Here is a 25,484-nt window from a genome sequence, read left to right as displayed (position 1 = left end):
AAATATATGGCAAGGCCTGAGTATTAGAGACCTGGTAATTTTCAGAGTCTCTGTGGACTTCCACTCTGAATAATTATCTTTTATGACCCCTAAAATTTCACCCATGGATTCTTTCATTCTTGCCATAAGATCAAATCACTCAGATAAGCCAAAAGGCCTAACAGAACATTATGTACTTCTAACAAAAACCAAAATGTTGAAACCATTTGCATTTTGAAAATAAAAGTATTTTAAGGAATTTGTTTTTAACATTGAGTTCTTCCATAATGATAAAGTACAAATCAGATTAGTAACTTCACTTCTGTGCTCTCAGACGCTTGCTGCAACCAGAAACAGGTGAGGCAGAATTTGGATGACTAGTAAGTCAGCAGGGTGTATTTTTTTCATAGATGTGTTTCCTGTCAGGTGTTTCTGACAGGCACCTCAGGTGATGTTCTAGTTACATCAGTGTGACCAAATTAATGTGTTTGTAATACAGAAGGTTAAGTAAGAGATGAACTTATCCTGAAGTATTATTCACTTTCTGCACCTTATTTACTCAATACTGTGCTTGGCAGGTTAAAACAAGTATTTTAGTTCTACACGTAATACAGATTCTTTTTATGCCCCTGCATTTACATTATGAATATATAAAATTTTGCTCTTTGGAACAGTGCAGTTTTGAGCTTAAAGACCTTCTCAACTATTGGACAAAACTGGATCAACTATCTCTCTTTTCATTTTACTACTCAATGAATTCTGCTGGTTTATGCATGACTGACCATTTTCTTTATACTTGTATAAATAAAAGTATGGTTCACAGGCAAAATGGAACAATAACACAGGGAACAAAATTCCAACATGAAGTTGCTTAAAGAAGGTATTTGGAAAATACTTTATTTCCAACATCTTTCCCATATGGAAGTAGGACTTCAACTCATGGTACTTAATTCCATTGATTATTCTCAAGAGTTATCTGTTGTAATCAACCGTTGTTTCTCTAGCTGGTTAGCTCCTGATCTATTTTTCTCAGCAACAATGTGCAAGAGTGAAGCAGAGGAAAATAAGTGTTAATATGGAATAAAGTGAAACAAGACAAACATCATTACCAAAAAATCCAGGTACCATAGTAAAACTATAAGCAAAATATTAGCTTTTTTCTAAACAAAGAAATACTATCAATTTCTTTCTGGTTCAGCTGTTTTTATTTCAACAGGTCATTAGAATCTAAGCTTACATGTTAACAACTGAATAGAGAAAAATCAAATTTTATAGTTTACAATATAGGATGAGAAATAGGTTCTAACACAGCAATTATTATTATGAAATAGCAGTAATCTAAGATGAGTAAGTAACAGCCCAGAAGCTACTCTCAACACCATAATGAAAGAGAAATCGAAGATGATGCTATCTAGAAGAAGAGACAGATAACAAAATGGATTATCTAGACATAGCACTGTTTCATCATAATGCTCCTACTGATCTGATCTGCCAAAAACACTGACTATGGGCAGACAGGGGTAGTAGTCAAGTGCCATAAAGCAGCAATCACCTGGAATATGCTCAAATAACTGATCTTCCAAAAATCAAAATCCACAGTCCAAGACAGTCTAACTGTCAGCAATAAAAAAAACCTGAAACAATGATCAGGTTTCAGCTTTATAGAGGAAGGTGGCATGAACAAAGTTGATTTAGGCACACCATAAGTAAATGACTTAAGTCAATTTTTAAATGATTGGACAAAAAAAAATACCTTTCAAAAAAACATGCAATACACTTCTGTTTCTTCCAGGTTTTGCAGAGATAACCTGTCTTACATGTATCCATTGAGAGGAAATTCTGTCAGCAGCAAGTACATAAGAAAAGAGAAGCGAAAAGGAAGGCCATCTAGAACACCAAAGCTACTACTCCCCAAGTTAATTTTCAAGAAAGGACACTAATCACAGTACAAATTAATAGAAAAGGGCTGTTGCAGAATAGTGGGCTAGAGTTTATCTGCAGCCATTGGATCTTATCTTTGAAGATATTAATCTGTTTCTCTCAGGCCAAAAAAAAAAAAAACCCACAACCCCCCACACCAAAATTAAAAAAAAAAAAAAAGAAAGCTGCAAAAGAACAGGAATAATTAAATAATTAGTGGCTTTGGCTAACAAAGCTAAAACTATCTTTGCAAGTTTTAAAAGGAACAGACAAGAATGACAACCAATTTTTTTTCTCTCTCTGCCCCTCCCCGCAAGTGAATAGATTAGGAAAAAGTGTTTTCTTCTGCTTTTTCTAACTGGGGAATACTCTCTGCAATTGAGAATAGCCAGTTTACAGAATCTGTGATTTTTTACTTTTGCTGGCAAATTTGGTAGGGCCCAACTAAAGAGATTATGAATGGAAACACTTTCTCACTTAAAGGCAAGTCATGTATCCATGGTTAGGTGCCTCAGCATATGACAAATGTACTGCAGAATTTGAAATGGATTGCAGTAAAATAAATTCCATAAAATCTGTTCGTAAAGTTGCAGTTAAATTGAAACACATGAAATGAATCCCGTAAGTTCCTAGATGTAAATTCCATCTGTTTTACCATCTTCCTCTGAAGGCCAAAATAATTTGACTAAAACCTAGAATCTACTCTTCTGTTTCAATTACACCAATATAACCTAATTTCTATACTATAGTAAGAGCCTAAAAGCAACTCCCAGATTTGATATAAAATAGAATTCATCCCTTAAAGTAAATTACTTGTAAGACCTACAGTAGCTCTTTTCTTGAATTAGCAGCATGTTGACTAACAGTATTCCATTTAAACTGTTCTAACATCATAGTCATAAGGCTTTGGTTTTTAAGTTTGCAAATTGCCACCTCCTCTCCCCTCCTGAAGAGGTAGTCATCTTCTCACTGATCAAAAGTTAATCGAAGGATGAAGAGAATTTTTTCTGTTAGTAAAACTGTTGGTATTAATACTTTTTCTACAATATACTTGCAGTAATGTCCCTGAATGAAAATGGCAGCTTTGTCAACAAATTACACCTGGACAAATAATACTAGTCTTATGGAAATACTTTAGAAAATGAAACAAAATCCTTGTTTATACCACCCAGTGGGCACTATTTTTTATAAATGTTGAAAAACTTCCCTCTAAGACACACTATTATAACAATATATGGGTAGAAATATCTTACAGGCATCATGCCATCTACAAGAACCTGAGTGATTCTGCCCCGTTTTGATCTGTAGCAAAACTGCTCCTATATGTGATTTTGGACAGCCAAATCAACCTAGCTGATGGAAACAAATATTTCAGAATACTTACACATTTGTGAATTCACACCGAAAGTCTGCAGTCCCCAGAAGTTTCAAAAAACCACAATAAATGAGGAACTGCAAACTAGTTATAAACTGGAATGAAGATTGTAGTTAAGACAGCTACTTACAGAAGAGCTGTGTTCATTGCATTTGACAGTTCGAGGAGGTGCACATCTTTGCTTTCAAAAGGGCCAGAGGCCCTTCACCCCTCCAGGAGCTGTGTGCTTTACCACACCCTAGCTCCCTACCAGTGTGACCCTGGGGGAACTAGTCAGGAGCAAAATCAAGATCTCACTGTAAGAACCAACACAAAATAAAACCTAAAGCAATGGCAGCGCTAAACTTTAGACAGCTATTTGACTTTCAAACAAATTCAAACTTATGGTATTGCACACAAGTTCCAGCCACAGAAGTAATGTAATGGTTTGACCAGTTTTTCCATGCTCCATTGACAAGCATATGACAAAACTACAAAACCAAAATGTTACATTTCCTTTCAAAGACTTATAAAAAATCCAACCAGTAACCTTTTCCAGCTTCTGGATTTAGAAGAAGTTGGTTATGAATGATGCACAATGCAGGTACAAAACTGCAGTGTGCCAAATTAAAGCCTTTCCTAGAAAATCTGTAATTTGAGCATTTACCTCAGACACACAATTGTAGTACATAAAGAAACACCTCCTGGTGTGTTTACATGACATAAATATAAATAAGTTCAATCTAATAAGAGGAGAAAAAACTTACTCAATAACAGGAACTGAGTCACATTAGATTAAGTTTTACCTTCAAAACTTATACTCAGGACTCCTGTGCCAAAGCCACACTGAATTATTCACTAAAAAATTCCTTGAAAAGTGGTGTCATACCATTCACAATGCAGCAACGGGAACCTATGTCCATTAATGTTATTAACATTCTATTACAATCTAGGGTATTTTCATTAGGGTAGGGACAGCTGTAATAATTGTATAACCACAGCTTAAGTCTTATTGGCAGTTCAGGTGGGTGGATGTTGATGTTCCCAAGGAAAAAAAAGAAGAAAAAAACAACCAAAAAACCCAACAAAATCCCCAAACCACATGAGGCCAGTATTTGTTCTGCTTAAATTCTAAGAAACATTTGCCAAAAGTCAGAAAGTTTTTAATATGGTGAAGACCAAATATGCAGGAAAGAGTGTGACACTTTTGTAAGAGGCTACAAAATTCTACTTTCAGCTTTCCTATTACTGTAATGCAACATACTTATGCAGGGGGGGGAAAAATGCTTATTTCATTGGATATGGTATAACATCTTAGGCAACAGGCAAAAATTTTCTACACAAAGCAGTTTTCAATTTTGCAAAACAATGATCCACTATTAAGTTAGATGCATTAACTCAAAACAAACAAAGACAAATATCAAGTGACCGAGCAGAAACCCCCCAATATTTACAGCCATCTTTCTCACAGTCTTATAGGTTGTTTTATTTAATTGTTCGAGTTTTCCTTATCTTGTCAGCTGTTTACAGCTGAGAAGGAAAAAAGATTTCCATGATTTTCACCCTCACAAAAATACTCCGTTCTGACTGGTCAGAAGGCAAGCATCTATTCAAAACACTTACAAATTTTTATTCTACATATTATAACTCACCTGCTTGGGAAGCCGGAAGAGAGAATTTTTGTAAAATATATCTTTAGCCTGACTCCATGTTCCATCGATGATGATCATAACAGATGGACTAGAATACATCACAGCAACTTCTTCCAAATTGGTTGCTTCAGCTCCAGGATACAAAATTAGAGCATTGGGATTTCTGCACACAGTTGCTAATTCAGGATACCTTCAATGCACAGACACACAAAATGACAATAATTGTTATAAGTTTTCATTACATACTTCCAGATGTTCCAAGTTACTAACTCCCACTCTTCTCCAAATTTTACTTAAGTTTCAAAAATAGTCCATCACTCAGCTACTACTTTCTCCTTCCAACAGCTCATAAGTTGTTGATTCTCCCTCAGGTACTAAGGCGGGGGGGAGGAGAAAAAAACCACACACAAAAGTAATCAATGAAAGCTGGATAAAGCAATATATCAGGAATATTTTCAGGTGTTTTAATCATTAAGTCTCTAACATCTATTTGAACCAAAGATGTTTTGAATTGTTTACCAAAGCTCAACATATGTATTCTAGCAAAATTCATTCAAGCACTTGGCACAGAAATACTACAATCATCCCATTTTGAATCTTGTATATATAAAGAACATCAGCAATTCATGGTCCACATCTACAGGACATTTTTGAAAATTTTACCATCTCAATTTATCTTTTTTTTTTTTTTTTAATTACTACTTCTACAGTTACAGTCCCCAAACTTGTACGTTCTCTTCTTCCTTCCTGTTGGCTTCTACATTTGGTAATGGCACTAGATGAATAACTATTAAGTGTTCACTTAACATACACGGAAATTCCTGAACTTTTTGCAGGACACCACTGTAAATTAGTTTATAAAAATTTATGAAAGGCATTGTCATTTACGTAGTATTGGAAGCCTCAAAACCCACCTAGTCAAGTAGGCTGGTAAGAGAGAATCTGAGAAAAAGCTAACCTTGTAACAAAGACTGCATTTCTTGTCTTGAATCAATTCCAGCAGTATTATCATGTAGTTTTCAGAATCACCTCAAACAGAAAGCAGGAAGAAATACAAAGCAAGGGCTGACTGTCTGAAGCATGTGACAAAGAATAAGAAATTAATTCTGCATAGTACCTCAGAGGTTATAAAGAGTAACTGATGTGGTAGGAGGAGAAGAGCAGTATGTAGTTGAAATAGCGTGTGACTATTTGTGCTCTGAAGTGGAAAGGGAAGCCAGTACAGCTTATCAGAGAAAATAAGGTGTATCAGAATGAGGTTAACAATAGCCAGCACACAGAGTGGACTCTCCATGTTACCTATCAAAACCCACTAGGTGCAAGACCATCAGCACAGACGCAGGCAGGATGTAGGTATGTAACTTCACACAGAGAAATTCCTAATGCCACTGTGACCCCACAGGTTTTTGGGCTGGGCAACTGTACCACTCCTCCAAAAATCAAGCAAGAATCTTCCTTAAAAGGGAAAAAAAAAAAAAAAGAAAGAAAGAAAGAAAAAAAAAAGTTAGGGAAGAAAGAAATGGTTAACAATGGGGTTTGAGTTGATATATGCTAGGTGTACTTCAAATCTGTGCACTCCATGCACTCCATTATCACTCTGTGGGGATATATGTGAAAACACAATTTTATCAGTGTCAGATTCAGGCAGAATTGCAGTGCCTAAGACATTGAAACCCTGTGCTTAAGACTTGTATAGGACCATATGGGAAATATCTAAAATGAAAGAGGAACTGAATTCAGTGTACCAGTAAGCCCAGAGCTAGTATTTCAGTATTTGACCATTCTCACTCCTCCCAAGCAAACAGTCCAGACTGATGCAACACTATGTGGTCCATTACTCTCAACATTATTTACTAGAAGAAGATTAATGATCTTTCCTTCCAAAATGAACAGTAAAAGAAGTGTAAAGAGAGACAGGAAATCTGTAAGATAAGTCTGTGGCAAATAGAAGTACATGGAAATTTCTCTGTCCACTATCTTTATAAACCTTACTTACATTACAGTAATTTGGTATCACTTCAGTTTAACCAAAAATCATGCTACATAAAATCAAAAGCAAAGTATCCTAATTCTGGGATAGCAGAGCTTTCAAATCATTGGCATCTCTTAGATGGTTAAAAAAAAAAATAAAATAATGAATTCTTAAAACTAATCCAAAATCATAATGATTATGAAGAACAACAAGTTCATATTATGAACTTTACAACTGAAGTATTAGTCTTTGAAATACGATTCAGTTGAAAAAAAATTGGTTTTCAATGCATACTTATCCAAGAATTCCAGTCATTTTAGTTTACAACAGTTTATATGCAAAAGCAAAGGCAGGGGGTGTTTCAAACAAATTTTGTATATTTGTCCCACAAATTAACCTAGGATTTGAGGGCTGATTATGCATACACTGCCATAAGAACTCATAACACTTTACAAACTGGTAGGAGTTGCTGCTATCTTCAAAGAATTTACTATCGACAGACTTAATCCTAGAGTGACACTGTCACATGCAGAGAGCTACTTAGTACTCTTTCACAGGAACGGGTTCTCCAAAATATATCCTGTGCAACACTTTCTAGGTTATGGTTCACACTGACAGTCACAGTCCACATTAGTAGCTTTATTAAACCATGTGTCTTCCATTCAATAAAACGTGCTTGTTCTCCCTTCCTTAGAACAGCACAGGAAGAATGAGCTAAACACAAACACCTAATGATTTGCTTAGAAAGGGATATAGTTTGTATAAAACAAATTAGAAAAAAATTTTGTATGTATTTCTATGTAGGTCCCTCCTGTTAATTCCACTACAGGTTTTGTATTTGCTGGGGTTTAAGGCTTTGCTTCCTGTTAGTTTGCTGCTGACACATAGTGGTTAGACTTTTTCTATTCACATACTACGACCATTAAGAATTTGTCCCCCAAAACAGTTTTTATGTACATCCTTCAGCTGCATTTAATTAGATCTGTGAAAGAAATTCAAAGTTCACTAAAAGACTGAATTTGCATCTGGTAAATAAAAATGAATCTGTTAACTGAGCAAATTGATATGGCATTCAAAAGGCAAGTATATATCAACATTATCACTTTTCACAGCCACTTAGCAAGAATATGCTTCTGATGAGCTTGCTTTGGGTAAACACTGTAATACAGTGTATTTAATCACACACTACTTCTGAAATACTGCTATAGGTCAGGATTTCCACTACAAGAGTCAAATGTTTTTGAAGGAAATTTACAGGAAACTATTGTGAAAAATAAGCCATTTCACCATAATGCTGAAATAGAGCTGTTGCCTGCTCAGCTCTTTTGAAAACCTGATCCACATCCTATGGTACAACCTTTTTTTTCTGTATCAGCTTTCACTTGTATGCTTAAGCTTACTACAGCATGTAAGTAAAAGGAGTAGGAATTAGATTTCATCTTCACAAAGCTTTACTTCTAAGAGTAAGTGCATATAATCCTACTATAAAAATACATTCAAATAATGTTAATTTTTTTAAATACCAATAATTTATTCCATTGTTAAGTACAAGAGTGATTTGAGACAAATAGTATGGCTTATTAAAAATACAGGAGACAATTGCATTAAGACTGATATTTGTATTCATGACAACTCATGAAATATTAAAGGATATACACCAGTTTTGAAACTCTTCTCAGAGCCACAGCAGAAGCTCCTTGCTCGGTCCTATGCTACCCAGGAAAATGTATTTTTGCTTTTTATCCCTGCCTAAATTTCCCCTGCAAAACAAGGGTGGAGTCAAAAACTCAGTACCAGGTCAGCTGGCAGTCCAGACTGCCTTGTTTAGAATGACTAGACAGAAATTTCAGGCCATACACTAGATCACTGCACTGGGAGGTAGATAAGCAACTTCTTAGCAAGACACATCTCTGATCCCAAGTCCTTCAAATTGCTAAAAGCTGAGAGAGGAATTGGGTAAGTCTCAGCATGCTCGTAGACACTCTTCTGTGAGCTCTTTATCTTCTGGAGTGTGTTTTGTTTGTTTGTTTCTTTTAAATTCAAGCTGCTTTTATTTAAATTCAGGAACACAATTCTGTAGCCCAGCTAGACTTGTATCTGTGGGTAAATTAAACCCAACAGAAACACAAAGGTAAGTTAGGAGCAGAAGGCCGAGTTAGGATAAGCACAAGGACAAGCACAAGCTAGGAGCACAAGCATGAGCAGCCACACCAGAATAAGCTACTCCAAGTTACTGAAGAAACAGTTGATTATGATGATGGAAGAATTTCGCACAGCAGCTGCCCACAGTCAGAAACATGGTCGTCTTGTTTTTCTTGCTATCTTGTGACGTACAGTAGTACACAGTTTAACAGCATTTGTGACTTCAAATATGGCAAAATATAACATGCCTGTCATCAAGACACATAGCTTTGGCAGTGCAGATGCAAAATGAGGGGGGATGTTTGTGCTGGAGGCAGCAGTTGCTGTAGACAAGACAGCTAGACTGCGTGCCTCACAACAAAGCTTTGTTTACGAAATGTCTCCAGAAATGAGTTTGCCCACTAGTTTATGACGACCTGGAATCAGGATCAATTTGGTGAAAGAAGTTCCTCCTTTAATTGTATCTCTTCTCACCAGTGTTCAGAAAATCAACATTTCCTGCCAGATTTGAAACTTCAACCTTGCCTGCAAATGCTTGAACATGACTGTGGCCCGATACCAGCAGACATGTCAAAGAAAATGTCGAGGCTGGGCATGGTAAAGGAGCACAGCAGTAAGCCCAAGAGGCTAAACTGTGAGGGAAAGAAGAGAGTGAAGAGCAGTGTGGTTGCTGGTCAGTGTTGGAGACTATGTTGAGTTACATTTTATTCCACGTCATAGTCCTAGGTCTTTAGATCATGCATTTGTAGAAAACTTTCTTAATGTGAAGCATAACTAACTTCAGAGAATTAAAGGAGACTTTAATTTTACCTTCCATTTCAGTCAGAACAGACATGCTGATGGCAGACTCTTTGAAGCCACCAAATTTCAAGAGGAGACTGAGAAGCTCAATTTCTAAACAAGTACTTTTCTTCCTACAGATCAGAGGTTGACTTTTAAGGAATTCACAAGTCTGTGTCAGTCAGGACAAAAAAGAAACGTTATGTTGCTACACATGAAAAAAATCTCTTAAACAATCTGTTCCTCCTTGGCCTTTCTCAAAGACACTGCAAAAGAATGATATAAACTACTAACTGAGTGACAATGAGAACTTGTTAATTTAGGTACTGTACTTTAGTGTATTATCAGACTTGGCAGGCTTTAATATTACTTTGTTTTGCATGCTACTTCACAAACAACTTTTCTCATTAAAGAAGTGGACCAGGTAAAGAATTTCAAATACAAAATTGCTCTATGTTAATTTAATATCTGTGAAGACAATCAACTATGCAAATCCTTCATTTATTTTACATCACACATATTCACGCACTATGAACACCAGTTATCAAAAGCTTCCTTTAGATTTGTTATGATTAAGACTTCGAAGCCATGAATCTCAATCCTTAAGTAAAAATCTCAAAAGAGTATATTATAGTGAATCTCTGATGAAGTTAGGAGTATACGCAATTCACTCATACATATGTAACACGGAAAAAGGATGTGCAGCTCTGTAACATTCTACCCTAGCCAAGGCAATCGTTTCACTGACTTCTTAACTGTCACTGGGGTGGGGGAGGAAGAATACAGCTTAATTTTTCCTTTTGGAAATATTACAGCTGTAACAGTTTATAACAGTTTTTAGGTGATGTTACCTGAAAGGGCCTGACAATGAACATGGCTTCGTTGCCTGTAAGGCACAATTTAGGTTTGTGAAGTACTGTAAAGTGAGTATTAAGTAATATAATTATAAAAATATTATTTAAGTGATAGAAGTGACATTTGGTGGGAACTAAAGGGACTTTAAATTCATATGTATTGGACGTTAATAGAAAAAGTGCTTGCTTGAAAAATACACTCAGGTAAAAAAAGGAGTTACTTTCTCTGAAGCCTGCAAGGCAGAACAGTAATAAGTTAAGTTCACATGTTAAAACAGACCCACTGAGAATTCTGCAGACTCTCCTGTACATGCTATTAATACCATGCCTACATGCAGCTGATCGCACTTTCATAGGGGAGTAACAGTGGCATCTTGATGATCTTTCTATCTCTACTTCTCCAACTATGCTGCTATATACATGTAATGAACATCAAATGCCAATGCTGGTCTTCAGCTGATCTTATTCTTAAACGTAATGATTTCAAGTAACGGAACTATGATGAAGGAATATCCTCTATATGGACATGATGATGTTTCCAGTGTTCTCACACAGGTACTTAATAACACATGATTTTCCTATGAATGTTCATTCCTGGTGCTGTACCTGCTGCATTTATATATATAACTAGCTTAGAGTTTTAATTAGCAGTTTGTGGACTTCAGAAAATGTTGGATTCCCAAGAAAAATCATTTGTATCACCTACAGTTGCAGTATTCCACTTCAATCCAGGTTAATACTTTATTGCAATAATAAAAAATAAGATCAATCTGAAGATAATCACCTACTCTTTCTATAAATAGATAAGAAATTTTATATTGATGTGTTACCCATCTTTCCATGACTGACAGCTGATGTAAAGCTCAAAAAGATGATGCAGTTTAAAAGATACGTTTTAAGATGCAACTATGGTTTTAAACTCTGTAAGAGAAATACTTGCAATACTTGCTTCTCATACAAACTACTGTTCAGTCTTGGTTTTGGTATGCATCAGGCACTGCAGCCCTATATAATCCATTTAGTCTGACAACAATCTCCACTAAGCAGAACTATTCAGATCTTTCATTCGTGCCTGAATTGTATCCAACCACTTTGTCATAGCAGATTTATACGTTCCCATGATCATACTTAAGACAAGTAGCATTTCATTATCTCTGGGATGCATTCTCTTGAGACGTGTAATTTAAACACTATCTTATCTCATTACAATCCAGTTTTTGTATCATAAACATTTTTATTACACATCCATACTCAGTTTCTCTCAAACTCTCTAAGTGTTTTTCATTCAATGTGGATCTATTAAACTTTGCCAGTGTGAAAGACAAGTGTTCAAATTTTAAAAATCCAACATTGCCATTTAGTAGCAAACAGTACTACTATTATAGAACAGATGCCAATTTATTACCTGTGGAAAACCATCAAGGTAATGGCAACTTCTCAGTTTTTCTCATAATTTTTATTATTTCACCTTGATCGTAAGCAGGTGCCTTTGCCTCTCTCAATACTCCCGCACTTGAAAGCTTGTAGTAATACTGATCCCCGTAATTCCCATAAGGTAATAAAATGAATAAAAACAAAGGCAACAACCCTCTATCATTTCCACACTCAGAAATACTCCCTTAGGACCAGGACTGAAGCATAAGAGATACCAGAAAGAGAAAAACCAATGTTTTCATATTAGATACTCTACTTTTTTGTAGATAAATGACATTTAGTCTTTAATACAATCTGGATTATTTTTTTCCCTTTTAAACAGATCAATTGTATAAACAAATTATTTTTGGTGGAAAAATCAAATAATGAGAAATATTTTTAAGGTCTGGAAACCTGTAATTTTACAACTAAATATTTTACCATTTACTAGTGAAAAAGGTCATAAATACAGCTTATTAACCCTTTTTAACCTATGAAAACCTGTATATAAAATACTTCGTTAGCAAAAACTCTGGTAAGTTCCCCAGTGAAAAATTATCATTACCAATGCCTCCAAATAACATTAGCTTTTACAGAATAAACATGTAAATAAAGCAGAGGTGTGTTTGTCTGTACCCGGACCCTAGTATGTGATACCAAGTTTCTTATTACTGTCACAAGTGAAGCTGGCCTGCAACATTCAATAAAATAGAATACAAAGGAATAATGGGTAATAATGGGTTGTTTTTATTGTTCTTCTATTATTCCAATTTCAATTTACTTCTCCTTTCCCATGTACTGTGCTTAAATTAAAACAAAAATAGAATATAAGCTAGTAATGAAAGGAAAATTACTTCCTGTCTGTACTGTTAAGACTACTAACAGGTTTTTCTAGAAAAATGGTTTTCAACCAATCTCAACATTTAAAAACCTGACTCTTCTAACTAATATGCCAACAGTCATATTTGGTAACGGGCGGATTAGTTTTAAAAATGAATGCAATGGCAGCCAAAGGTACCTGTGAAGAAATGAAAAGCAGAGCTATTATTGTGGCAAGTTTTTGCTTTGTTAGTGGACCTCAATACCAATTCCCTCAAATATTTAATTACTTCCTCGACAAAAAGAGTTTACTGCAAACCTCTTGCCAACCCTGCCCCCCATCCCCCCAAAAATTTTTAAACAAAAAATAACCCCACAACAACAACAGATTCTTATGCACTAAAACACAGGTGTCCACATTCTACTGAAGGACACTTTTTTCCTTTACACTGCATTCAGTAACCTCTTCCTATCTACTGGTCATACAATGTAAAACTTAGCAAAAACATTTTATGGCTTATCTAGCATCATGGGAAAAAAGTAAGAAAACCAATATACAGTTTTCTCATGAAGAACATGAATATTCTTTCTACAGAAGAGCAGCAGCAATTGTTTGGTTAAGTTATACCCAACTTCTTCAAGCAATTAACTGCAGAGAAGCCTAGACAGCAGTATTTAGCAATACCTAGAAGCTGTAACCATAGGCTAAAACACTTCTCTACTTAACAAATACACCCAGACTAAGAAGCCTAATCCTCTCTCAAGCAGCATGTAGGACTTATACCAAAAGGCAGCCAGAGAAACTGCAGTAATTCTAACAGGCTTTTACAGATCTTTTACTGAGTCTTGAGATGCCTGTTACGTTACACAAGCTAACCACCCATTAACATCTCTAAACGTCTTAAAACCTAAATTTCAACAACAAGATTCCTTTTCCCCCCCTAAGTCTGTAAAACTTCAGTTAAACATTTGTTTTCTATAATATCTGCATTGCATTATTTGTAACTTGTTTGCTATAATTTAGGATGTTAACTACATACATTCTAAAAGCCAGTACTTCTTCAGAGTGCTTGTTTTGGAGAGAAGGGTGACAAAATTGAAATAGAAAGAAGCCAGGAAACTGATGAAGAATTGTTGAAGTGTCACCACCAGAGACAAAAATAACCTTCCACTCCTAGTAGAGCAAAAAATTCTCCAAACATACCATAAGCCCAAGCAGGTGCGGGTGGGGGGAAGGAATTTCTAAAGCTACAGTCCCAGAATAGTAGCAGAAGGTCATGCAGTACCTTAATTCTAGCTGAAGGTATAACAAGAAAACAAAGCAGAGAATTGTACAGAGAAAAGACATCAGAACAAAACTTCTAAATACAGAAAAAATAGCCAAGCAAATTAGACACTGAAGCCTAGGAAATAAAACATGTATTTGAAATGGCAGCAGCAATTAGTATATCTAGAAATGCCACATCCCTTTAAAATAAATGACATCCATTACTGTTTCCCTAAAAAAGTTGTGAGTTTTGCTTCAAGAAAGTAATGCACCTGTTTCTCATCTATAACTTGGGCTAATACAATTAATTTCACTGTTAACACGAAGTACTCGCAACAAATGATTTTCAAGTGAAACAGAGGATAAATTTCTAATGCCAGATAACTTCTACTTTTTATTTGATGTGAAAAAAGAAAAAAATTCAGTGCAAATTTGGCACTAATTCACAAAGCTGTTGCTGAGATAGGCCCAGAGCCATCACCCTGCCAAGGCAAATCTGGACCACCGCACTATTGTTACACAGGTGGTGAACCGCAGCCACTGGTCACTTACATCCACTTCCAAAGTTCTTTTGCTGCACAAGGGAATAGAATGCATTTGAAAACAAAAAGCCCATAATATCAAATCTTTCTTTTCTACTACCATGACACATAATCTTTAAGAACAGAAACATTAGCAGAAGGATCATGCACTGTGTTGGGTTCGTGCGGCAAGGTTTCAGTAGAGAGGGAGCTGCAGGCTTGTTCCCTGTGGGGTATGTCCTGAAGAGAGCTGTAGCCCATGGAGAGGACCCACACTGGAGCAGGGGAAAAGGGTAAGGAGGAAGGAATGGCAGAGAGAAACTGCTATGGACTGAACACAAAGCTGAAGGCTTCAATAGTCAAAGAAAAAAATAGTCAGAGAAAATGTTATCCAAATTATATTGAGGAATCTGAAATTTGATATGGTAATGTACAGTTTCAGATGTAAATGAGCACATGTTCACTTAGACAGCATTAATTACTTTTATACACAGAATCAACAAAAGCTGTGACAGGCTGATCTCTGGCTGCATCTACTCATTGATTGAGATATGGAGTAAGAAGGTGTAAACTTGGTTTAACAAACATAATGATGCTGAAGCACATAAAAAAAACTTACAAGAAAGTTAATTGAATAAAGAACCATATCTTGTAAGTAGTTTAAAATTATTTGGTAAGAAGTAAGGTTGATATTTGATATGGTAATATTTTTATTTGTGAACAAGCATTAGAAAAGTGCCATACCTACAGTATGGCAAACAGCTTTATAAAATTAACAGAAATTAAGTTCCATTTTATTACTTCAAAACCAGTTGAAGTTACAAATTTTCCCAAGTGCCCCAATTAATTTCTGATCTGAACTACTGAACTGTAGCAGAGCTGGCAACTATACTGTACAGAATGTATCGGAGATTTGTGTAGCTTGATTTCAGAGAGCACTGCAAATAAACCTGTAATTGCCTCCTCACTGTCCTAAATAAGAGGGTGGTGGATGCAGAGATATTTGCAACTGTTTTCCTGTTAGTGATCACTCATTAGACTATATAATTTTATCATAGTGCACAGAATTATCAAAGTATAGAAGAGTGAATATTTGCAAAGAAGGAAGGTTTGAGAATAAGATTACCTTTCCAGAAAAAAAAAAAAAGAAAAAGAAAAAAGGAAAACCACCCCTCCCAAACTGTTACAAAGTATAAAATGAAACTTAAAAGCAATAGTGACAAGGCTGTTTATATAACTATGATATCAAACTAAAAAAATGTGAATTTTTGACACATTAGACTTTAGATATAGTTGCTATCTCTGTTCAATATATGCCAGAAATTCCCATTGAGCGGAACAAACAGTATTATTATTCAAAACCAATTGCCTGCAAAAAGTTTATTAGTAGCCTGAAAAGAACATGAATCCCATAACTTACATTTTATTCATTAATATGAGTCTATAGTTGTTTTTCCCTAATATTTCCATAGTGAATAAGAAACCTACTGCTCAAAGAAAGTACTGCAATTGTTAAATATGGTCCTATGAACGATGCTAGGAAAAGACACTGGCACATTTCCCCCTCCCCTTCCCCTTTTCTGAAGTATCATCTCTTTATAAAGAGTATCTTAATAGACATCCTTCAAATCACAGAATCATAGAATGGTTTGGGTTGGAAGAGACCTTAAAGATCATCTAGTTCCAATCCCCCTGCCATGGGGGATGCCATGTTTGAAGAATTATACATGCTTTTGATAAGCAGCAGCACTGAACCAGAAATACTGATTTAATAAAAATAAGTTTTGATCAAGAACTATGAAGCAGAAGTTATCCTACTAATGCTAGCAAATTTGAGATACCATCAACTTAGACAGACCTAGAAATCTGAAGTCAAACACAAAGGGCTTGGATAGGCGGTAGCTAATGAAAACAGTAAGGGATTTGTAAAATAATCAGATGAAGTAATACTATAAGAGGGGAAAAAATTAGGACATGCTATTTGGATTTATGCTGCTAGAAGACTTAAGCAAAGAATGGAAAAAAGACAAAAGACATCTGTAATTTCTAACGTGAACATACCAGAGAAGGCAGGGGAAAAGGGAAAGGAAATTATGCATAAGTTATGTACATTTGAATGCTGACAAGCAGAAAAGGAGCAATATGAATGGCACAAGTTGTCAGTACAGAAAATCCTATTAATAAAAAAAGAAAAGACATGAAGCAAACAGCAACTACAGTCATGAGAAAAGCAGTGTTTCTAAGTGAGTGTCATGGTTTAAGCCCAGCCAGCAGCAAAGCACCCCAAGGCTGCTCGCTCACTCCTCCCCCACAGTGGGATGGGGAGGAGAAAATATAACAAAAAGCTCATGGGTCGACACAAGGACAGGGAAGGATCATTCATCAATGATGGTCCTGGGCAAAAGCCAGACTCAACTAGGGAAAAAAACAAAATAAATTTAATTTGTTACCAATCAAATCAAAACAAGGATAATGGGAAATAAACCCAAATCTTAAAACACCTTCCCTCCATCTCTCCCTCCTTCCCAGCTCAACTCCACTCCCGAATTCTCTACCTCCAGGCCCCCATTGGCACAGGGGGATGGGGAATGTGGGTTGGGGTCAGTTCATCACACGTTGTCTCTGCTGCTCCTTCCTTCTCCTGGGGAGGACTCCTCACTCTTCTGCTCTGGCATGGGGTCCTTCCCATGGCAGACAGTCCTTCACGAACTTCTCCAACCTGAGTCCTTCCCACATGCTGAAGTCCATGAACTGCTCTAATGCGAGTCCTTTCCACAGACTGAAGTCCTTCAGGCACAGACCGCTCCAGTGCAGGCTTTCCCATGGAGTCCCAGCCATCTTTGGGGTCACCCACCTGCTCCAGCGTGGTCTCTCCCGTGGGTCCCCCGCTCCCCTCCATGGGCTGGGGGGGGACAGCCTGCCGTCTCACCACGGGCTGCAGGGGCATCCCCTCCTCCAGTGCACCTCCTCCCACTCCTTCCTCAGTGACCTTGCTGTCTGCACAGGGGTTTCTCTCACATTCCAATCTCCTCCCTTGCTGCAGGTTCCCCTTCTTAAATACATTATCCCAGAAGCACTACCACCATCACTGAAGGGCTCGGCCTTGGCCAGTTGCAGGTCCAACTTGGAGCCAGGGAAGCTTCTAGCAGCTTCTCACAGGAGCCATCCCTGAAGCCCCCTCCACCACTACCAAAACCCCACCACACAAACCCAATACAGTGAGAGAGGAACAAAATAAAATGGATACAATGGTAAAAAAAATGCATATAAACATTCTCCTACCATTCCTAATGAAGGTGATTAAGTTACACATTACAATTATTACAGTTAAAAATCCATTTGGTTCACAAATACAGCATACAAATACTCTGATCTCAGCATAAACTAGCTTTCGCATTTTCCTTTCTAGAAGGTTCAAAAATCTAAGGTATAGGCTGTTAGAAGATTCTCTAATCAAATTTATTGGTAAAACAAATTTTGTCCAGATTATAATCATTCTATATACTCCTGTGTTTTGCAGCATCAGCACCACAAAAACAACAGCCTTGTAACAGAAATGAATAGAAATAACTGAAACTACTGTGAATTTAGAAATTAACCAGAATCCTACCACACTGTTTTGGTAAGTCTGGCTAATCCTTACTATCAATTTTTCAGTGTCTACTACAAGATACATGGTCACTTCATGAAGTCAGAAGTGAAAACTCCAGTTACCATGGAATCAGCCTGACCTCGTGCAAGTAGGAAGCTTGCTTCGCATAAAAGTTTTGAAAATTTCAGTAGAAGTGATTTGAGCCCTCTGCTTGCTTATGCCATCCTTCTAGCCAATGTCCAAAAGGCCCCTATATTTAACAGGCTCATCATCTGTACTAATAAGGTATGTCAGACACATAAAGAAGTATTTTACACTTTTACATAAAATTCTATCTCCAATCTGGCAGTGATGCTAACCCCACACTCCCACACCCCTGCCTGCCATACTACTATGATACTGGGTTCACTGTAAATCTATAAGAAGAGCTGAACAGAAAATATTAACTCACAGAAGTCCTATTTTTACAATACCACCACCGTTCAGTAAGTACTGATGACAAACTGTTTGCTTTTAGCTTCATTAGCTTCTTTAGCACATCAAAGAATAACCCTAATATCTGACAATAACATAATCAATACTAAAAAGGTCAGAAATTTGAGTACTTGGGGGAAAAAACCACAGATAACCAACAGAACTGGTCTTCTAATTCAGAAATGCCATCTGATAAGTCAAGTCACCATGCAAAAATTACATATTTTCAGTAGCATTAAAATGCCAGATTGCAGGAAGAATGGAGAAGACTGAGAAAAATCACAAATTAGCACTTAAAAACAATCAGATTAATCATGTCTCATCTTTACCATTACTGTGTCAATAATATGTTGAACACGTCAACTTCAAAAAGCTTTGATTAGTTGTTTACTCCTAGAAAGACTTCCAAAAGTTGGTTCTTTAGCTTTTCAGCAGCATAGGTCAATCAAGAACAATGTAAATGTAATCTACTTGATTTGTGTATTAGTTTTCAACCACAAGAAAAGGTGACCCAAGAAGGTGGACCTGGGTAGAGGAAATGTCAATTAAGAAAAAAAAAAAAAGTTTACTCTTCCACCCAAACACAAGTTTGTTTGGTTTTTTTTAAAAAAAAAAAAGCCTGATTTTCAGTCTTACTGTCATAAACATCACAGGCCTAAATATTAAGCTTTCAAATCATCCTAGTTACTCTGTAGCACCCAATTCTATGTGGAGTTCCTAATGAAATCCTTCTGTGCTCCTAATTAGTTTTGGATGCTGATTACAAAGCATAGGAAAAATGTAATTTTGTAGCACTAGGACAAATGAGGAAAAATAAATTACATACACCTGGGCAACAAACTTGTCTTCCCCTTCAAGAGAGGGGCACTTAAAACTAGAAGAGCTACCCAGCGCAGATGGTATGTTTGTTCTCACCTGAAAGGAGACCTCTTCTGACAGCTACAGATTAACAACTGTCAGTTTGCTGTTTGGTATGCCACTACTAGAGCTGTTGTGATGGAGACTTAAAAAAAAAAAAAAAATCAGCTGGTGTGTACAGCTTAATTTGCACTCAAATCCATAATGACAATTATTTATGCTCCCAAAGGCTACCTACCTTGAAGTGTTCTAAGTTTCAGAGCTGTTGCCAAGATCTGCTGGATCCTGTAATAATACAAATACTCCCACTACCATTCTACTCTGATAATTTACAAATGTATGGACAACCATCAAGGTCATCTGCCACATGGTGGGACTTCTACATGCAGAAAAAGAATGTGTGCACCACATTACCCTTCCATCTGCAGGCACTGTTCACATGTAAGATCAGTGCAAGCACAGATTTAGTTATACTGTTTCTGTTCCCTTCCAACCCATTCACTTCTGGTGGAAGCTGCAAAGGATGTAAATAGTGTCACACAACTTCAAAAAAAAAGCAAAGGTACAGCCTTAATGTGCTTCAAAACAATGATATTTATAACATGTATCAGCAAGAACTCTTTGACAATTTTTTTTCTTCAAAGTAACAAAGACAGAAGTCTTCCCCCAACACGGGGCAAGGCTGATTAAGTTGCTTGTACAACAGCTACCAAATTGCTTACAGACAGCGTGGCTTTAAAAAAAAAACCAAAAAAACCAAGCCCTGTTTAGTTTAATATGCCATAAAACATGAGCTGAACCACTGCAATTTATGAAGCTTTAAAAGTCCCATTACCAGAGATTTTCACCCTAAGAGGAGGGCAGGGACCAGTACAGCCCTCCCCCATCCACGGTAAACACTCGGATGTTTCTACCTCTGTCTGCAGATGCCTGTTCCTAGAACACACCACAACAGAGAAGGAACTTAAGTCATTCCAGGTGATTAATGTGAGCTCTCTGAACACATCTACCCAGTTTATGGCCTGAAAGGATGCTAGAAGTCCAAAATAGGACTGATATGATGATCTAACTAGCTATTCAAGTACCAAGTGCTAGTTACAAATAAGGAATATGGATTAAAACATTGGCAGAATGCATATATAGCTAAGAAAAAAAAATTATGTAGAAGTAACACACTGCAAAGCTGGAAGATAACTTTTCTCTCCTTCTCATCCTTCCTCCTCCCGGGAAGGTGAGAATGAACTCCATGACTGAGCACTCCCAATTTCTGCAGTCTCACTTTCATCCACAGTACAAAGCAGGCATACTGCAGATACTTAAGAGTGGAGCCATGACTACTACCTAATTTCTTTTAGCCCTGCATCTGTGTAAGTCAGATCACCAAAATTCATATTAACCTAAAGAAAACTTCCATTTCTTTCACCACCTCCAGTATGTTTCATGGCAAAAAAATCTATTAGTTCTCATAGGAACTAGGTAATTATGAATCTATTTAAACTATTTTGAGGCTGAGATGTTCCACAACTGGCTTTAACCTAAAGAGGATCCCTTAGGTTAGAGAAATATCCTGGATTCAAACTTCAAGAAGCTTTAATACTGTAATCATCACTTCTAAAAAAAATTCTAAGGAGATTTACTAGAAGCAGACTGTATTGATATGATTCCACCCTCTGCACATTAATATGAAAAGTTGCTTCATTTTCAGGTTTAATGGGAAGACAGTACAATTACCCTGTAGCCTGGAATTTCTTAGGTCATTATTATAGTTATTATCATAGAAGACTAATAGAAAAGCAATGTATTTCTAATGTGCTTTAGTTACTATACAGGCAGTACAAAGGTGTGGGAGCACCATTCTGAATCACCTTACAACAGTTTTGTTCACTGAACTGTACAAAAAGTTTTCTCCAAAGATTAAACTCAATTGTAGAATTAATTTCCTTCAACAGTATTCATTATTTTTATTTGCTTTTATTGAAAATATATAAAATTTGGCATTTGTACCAAGAACTGGTTTCTAAGACTTAGCTTCATCTAATGAAGATTAAACACACTACACAGGACACCAATATTGTCCAAGGTTTCAGAATAATAAAAAAAATACTAAAAAAAAATTCTGACAGCTATGCTTTCTTGTAGTTTATTTTAAGAGAAAGAGGAAAGGATTTGAAAAAACTCATTCTCTGAGAGTTTTTCACCAGTGGACTCCCTTCTCAAGTACAATCTCCCACACTCAAGTAAAAACTCTTACTTATATTTCAGTAACACCAAATGGTTTGTCAGACAAAGCAAATATGAAAAGAACAGTAAAGAATAGCAGGACAAAACTAGTATCAGGTAAGAACAGAACTGCAAAAAGTTAAGAGTTGCAGAGTAACCACCTGAAATTTCCAAGAGCACTAGAGACAATAAAAGCTACAACCTAGAGGAAGACATATCAAGTATTTCTGACTATTACACATAATTTATCTTTGCTGGAAATCAGAAGCTTATATCAAAAGTGAATGCACACCCTTGAAATAAAAATTAAGAACTCTGTTCTCTATTAATAAAGACACTGAAAAAAAATCTCCATAATTTACAGAAGACCAGAAAACACAGCAATCCCACTCACCTGTCTTCACTAAAACGTCGACCAACCAAAATTTTGTATTTGTCTGGAGGAAGACAAGCTGCTAGCAAAGGTACCGTCCTTAACACTCGACTTTCCTATAAAAAAGAAAAGTTACTTTTGAATAAGATCACGAAAGCTTCTATGAATTGTTAATGTTTCCATTTACTTTCAAGTTCTTTTGACTACAGACACAGAAAAAAACCTACCAGATAACATAAAAAAGATCTACAAGAAAAAATACCCAATTTTGATGCATTCAAATTGTATTGTTTTGATTGACAGTATTGAATTTGTCTTACCTAACTTATGATTATCAGCATAAATTTGAAGTAGGCTATCAGTATCAAAAACAACGAATCTTCACAGAATAATAAACAGTGGGCAAAAACCATCATTAGCATTAATGTAATACGTTGGGGAGCTAATACTGGAAAATGAAGGGAGGGCTTGATTTCCACTAACAGGTGCTAAAAATAAAAGCACTGGGTATATCAGAGCAGACAGTATGAAATACAAACATTTCCACTCAGCTGTGACTTCACAGTAACCAGGACAATGGCACCAACACTGCCACGAGTACTCCATCTTGTGCCATTCAGGCTGTGCTGACCAAGCATCTGCCTATATCTCTGTGCCACAGATGAGGAAGGCAACTGTCATGCCTGGGTGGGGAGCAAGGGCTCTTCAGATCTCAAAAAGCATTAGAGCGCGCTGTGTTGGAGCAGGGCTTCAGAAAGTGGAGGAAGAGGGAAGTACTGCTGGCTGAAGCAAACCATCTGCTTATCAAACCAAGCAATCTGTTTCTGTCCTTTATTTAACACAGCTAGGAACACACTAGTTTTTGCCTAGACAAGAAGTATTGCAAACTGAGCTTGAATATTTAGGAAGTCAAATTTTGTTTTCCCATCAAGGAAGAGAGAGCATAGATTTATCTTGCCTTTAATGAAGACAGAAAGCCAACATCAAAAACTGAATGAAACTTTCAATTTATTTATTTAACACAAGAGGAAGAAAGGAAGGTTACTAGCTGAATCTAGCAGGAGGCAAGACACTAGAGAGCAGGTGAGGATTACAAAAGCCCTAAACCCAGCAAGAAATGAGTTCTTACAATATTCTCAGCCTGAATGTGTCATGATTCAAACAATGAAAATCCGAAGATAAGTCCCTAAACCACAGGATTAATTAATGAAAACCCAGGGGGCGTTGGTCTGTCTTTAAATTTATGAGCCATATATCAACAATTCTGTATTTGTTAATACGTAAGGCCTCAATCCGCTCTCTCAGTTCTCTCTGGGCAGCTGTTACCTTCCACAAGTATCAATGTGCAGCTGCCTGCACCTCTCACATTTTCTTTCTACCAAAATGGTGTTAAATTCATTCTGTGAAGACTTTTATCACTGTTGCCCAAAACCTTTATTAATTTTGCTTTTTCTGATCCATATCTACTGATCCTCTATAAATACAACATCATGAAGTTGAAGGAAAAAGTTGTCCTGCTACATCCACCACCACTTTGCACAGCAGCAACAGCAGCATGATGTCTCCTAGGGATAGATGAAGATCAAAGTGGGGATTGAAGTGCTAACAACGGGAGGGAGAAACATCCTTCAAACTACCATTGATTTCTTCTATCTCAGCAAAGTGGAATAAGCCATCAATGGTGGTACAGTATTGTTTGTCTTTATTTCACCGTAATTAAATAACACTCCAAATTCACTAGTCAGAAGACTCCCTTCTTCATAAGAATGTAAGAAATGGCAATAAAAGAACTGGGAGAAAATCAATTATTTGTCTCTGATAAGCAAACCAAAAGAACTATCATCAGTCAAGGGAAAGTCATTCAACTGTTCCCTCCAATGTCAAATCATTACTTCAGAATTACCTTTCATATCAAATAAATACATTCTCTTACCAAGAGGAAAAATGGAATTTTCCAATCTAAAAAACAATCCATATTTACAGGAAGATAAAGCATAAAATTCAAAGCTGAAAGGAATTGTTTGAGAACAGAATCTTAAGAACAGCTAAATCAAACTAATATTAAAACAGTTTTCATTTGTTTATAATTTTCTTCATTAAAAACCATTTGTATTTAACTAGACTATATATAACCTATCATCATATCAGTTGTTTTCCATTTACTGGTTTGAAAACGAGCAGTTACTCTCTCCTTTGTTCTTCTCAGTGTTCTAATAGTGATTTGAAACTCTTTGTTTATTCAGTATTTGACCATTGAAGTACATCAATAGAAACAGGATTGGAGGACTTATGTGGTGGGTTGACCTTGGTTGGCCTCCAGGTGCCCACCAAACTGCTCTATCACTCCCCACCCCTCAGCAGGACAGGGGGAAGAAAATAAGATGAAAATGAACTCGTGGGTCAAGATAAAAGCAGTTTAATAAAGAAAAGCAAAGGCTGTGTGCAGAAGCAAAGGAAAACAAAAAGATTTTATTCTCTGCTTCCCATCAGCAGGTGACATCCAGCCACTTCCTGGGAATTAGGGCCTCAGCACATGTGGCATGCCTTAATAACAAATGCCACCTCCCCACACAGCTTTTATTGCATCGTGTGGTACAGAATATCCCTTTGGTCAGCTTGGGTCAGCTGTTCTCGCTATGTCCCCTCCCAATCTCTTGCCCACCCCCAGGCCACTGGCCTTTGGAGGGGGGGGTTGGAGGGACAGCCCTGATGCTGCTCAGCAGTAACCAAAACACTGGTTTGTTAGTAACATTGTTCTAGCCACAAATACAAAGCACAGGACTATGAGGACTGCTATGGAGAAAGTTAACTCCATCCCAGCCAGACCCAATACAACTTACTTTCACATTTGTTTTTTTTTTCTTTTCTGGGAATTAGTGGTACTTTTGTTTAGCACAGCATTATCCATCTACAATGAACAGGACAGTTCTAACTAATCAAAATATTTATTAAAGCCAGCAGATATATAGATTTCCTCCATTTTTGAGTATGACTTGCTAGGAAAATTAGCAGAATTTTTCCCCTTATATTTGATTCTTACTGTTCAATAAGGAGCACAATACAGAAGTATTATAACAAGCAAGTCAAAGCTGATTACTGTCATTAGGTCAATATATAAATTCATTAAATACATACATACTAAGTTTTCTTCTTAGATGCTTAACACTGAAAATTCTTACACTTACAGAAAGAAAGAAGACAGGGAAGCAGAACAACCTAAACAGATACCCTCCGCTATGCTTTAAGGGTTCTGGCCTGAGTTATACCTATCACTCAGGTTTTGAAAAGTACATA

At 36.6% G+C, this 25,484-nt stretch overlaps 1 protein-coding gene across 7 annotated transcripts in view; it reads right to left on the bottom strand.

Annotated features, from left to right (window-relative positions):
- Positions 1-25,484, bottom strand: part of DTWD2 (DTW domain containing 2) — a 95,448-nt gene that overhangs the window by 33,222 nt on the left and 36,742 nt on the right. For all 7 annotated transcript variants that reach the window (XM_069776845.1, XM_069776843.1, XM_069776844.1 and 4 more), the window contains 2 exons: positions 22,212-22,306; positions 4,906-5,095 (listed from right to left, as the gene is read on the bottom strand). In XM_069776845.1, coding sequence (XP_069632946.1) covers positions 4,906-5,095; positions 22,212-22,306 — 285 coding nt within the window. The remainder of the gene's footprint in view (positions 1-4,905; positions 5,096-22,211; positions 22,307-25,484) is intronic.

This window comes from Haliaeetus albicilla, chromosome Z (genome assembly GCF_947461875.1).
Source record: "Haliaeetus albicilla chromosome Z, bHalAlb1.1, whole genome shotgun sequence".
Taxonomy (NCBI): domain Eukaryota; kingdom Metazoa; phylum Chordata; class Aves; order Accipitriformes; family Accipitridae; genus Haliaeetus; species Haliaeetus albicilla.
This window is presented reverse-complemented; position numbering and strand designations above follow the sequence as displayed.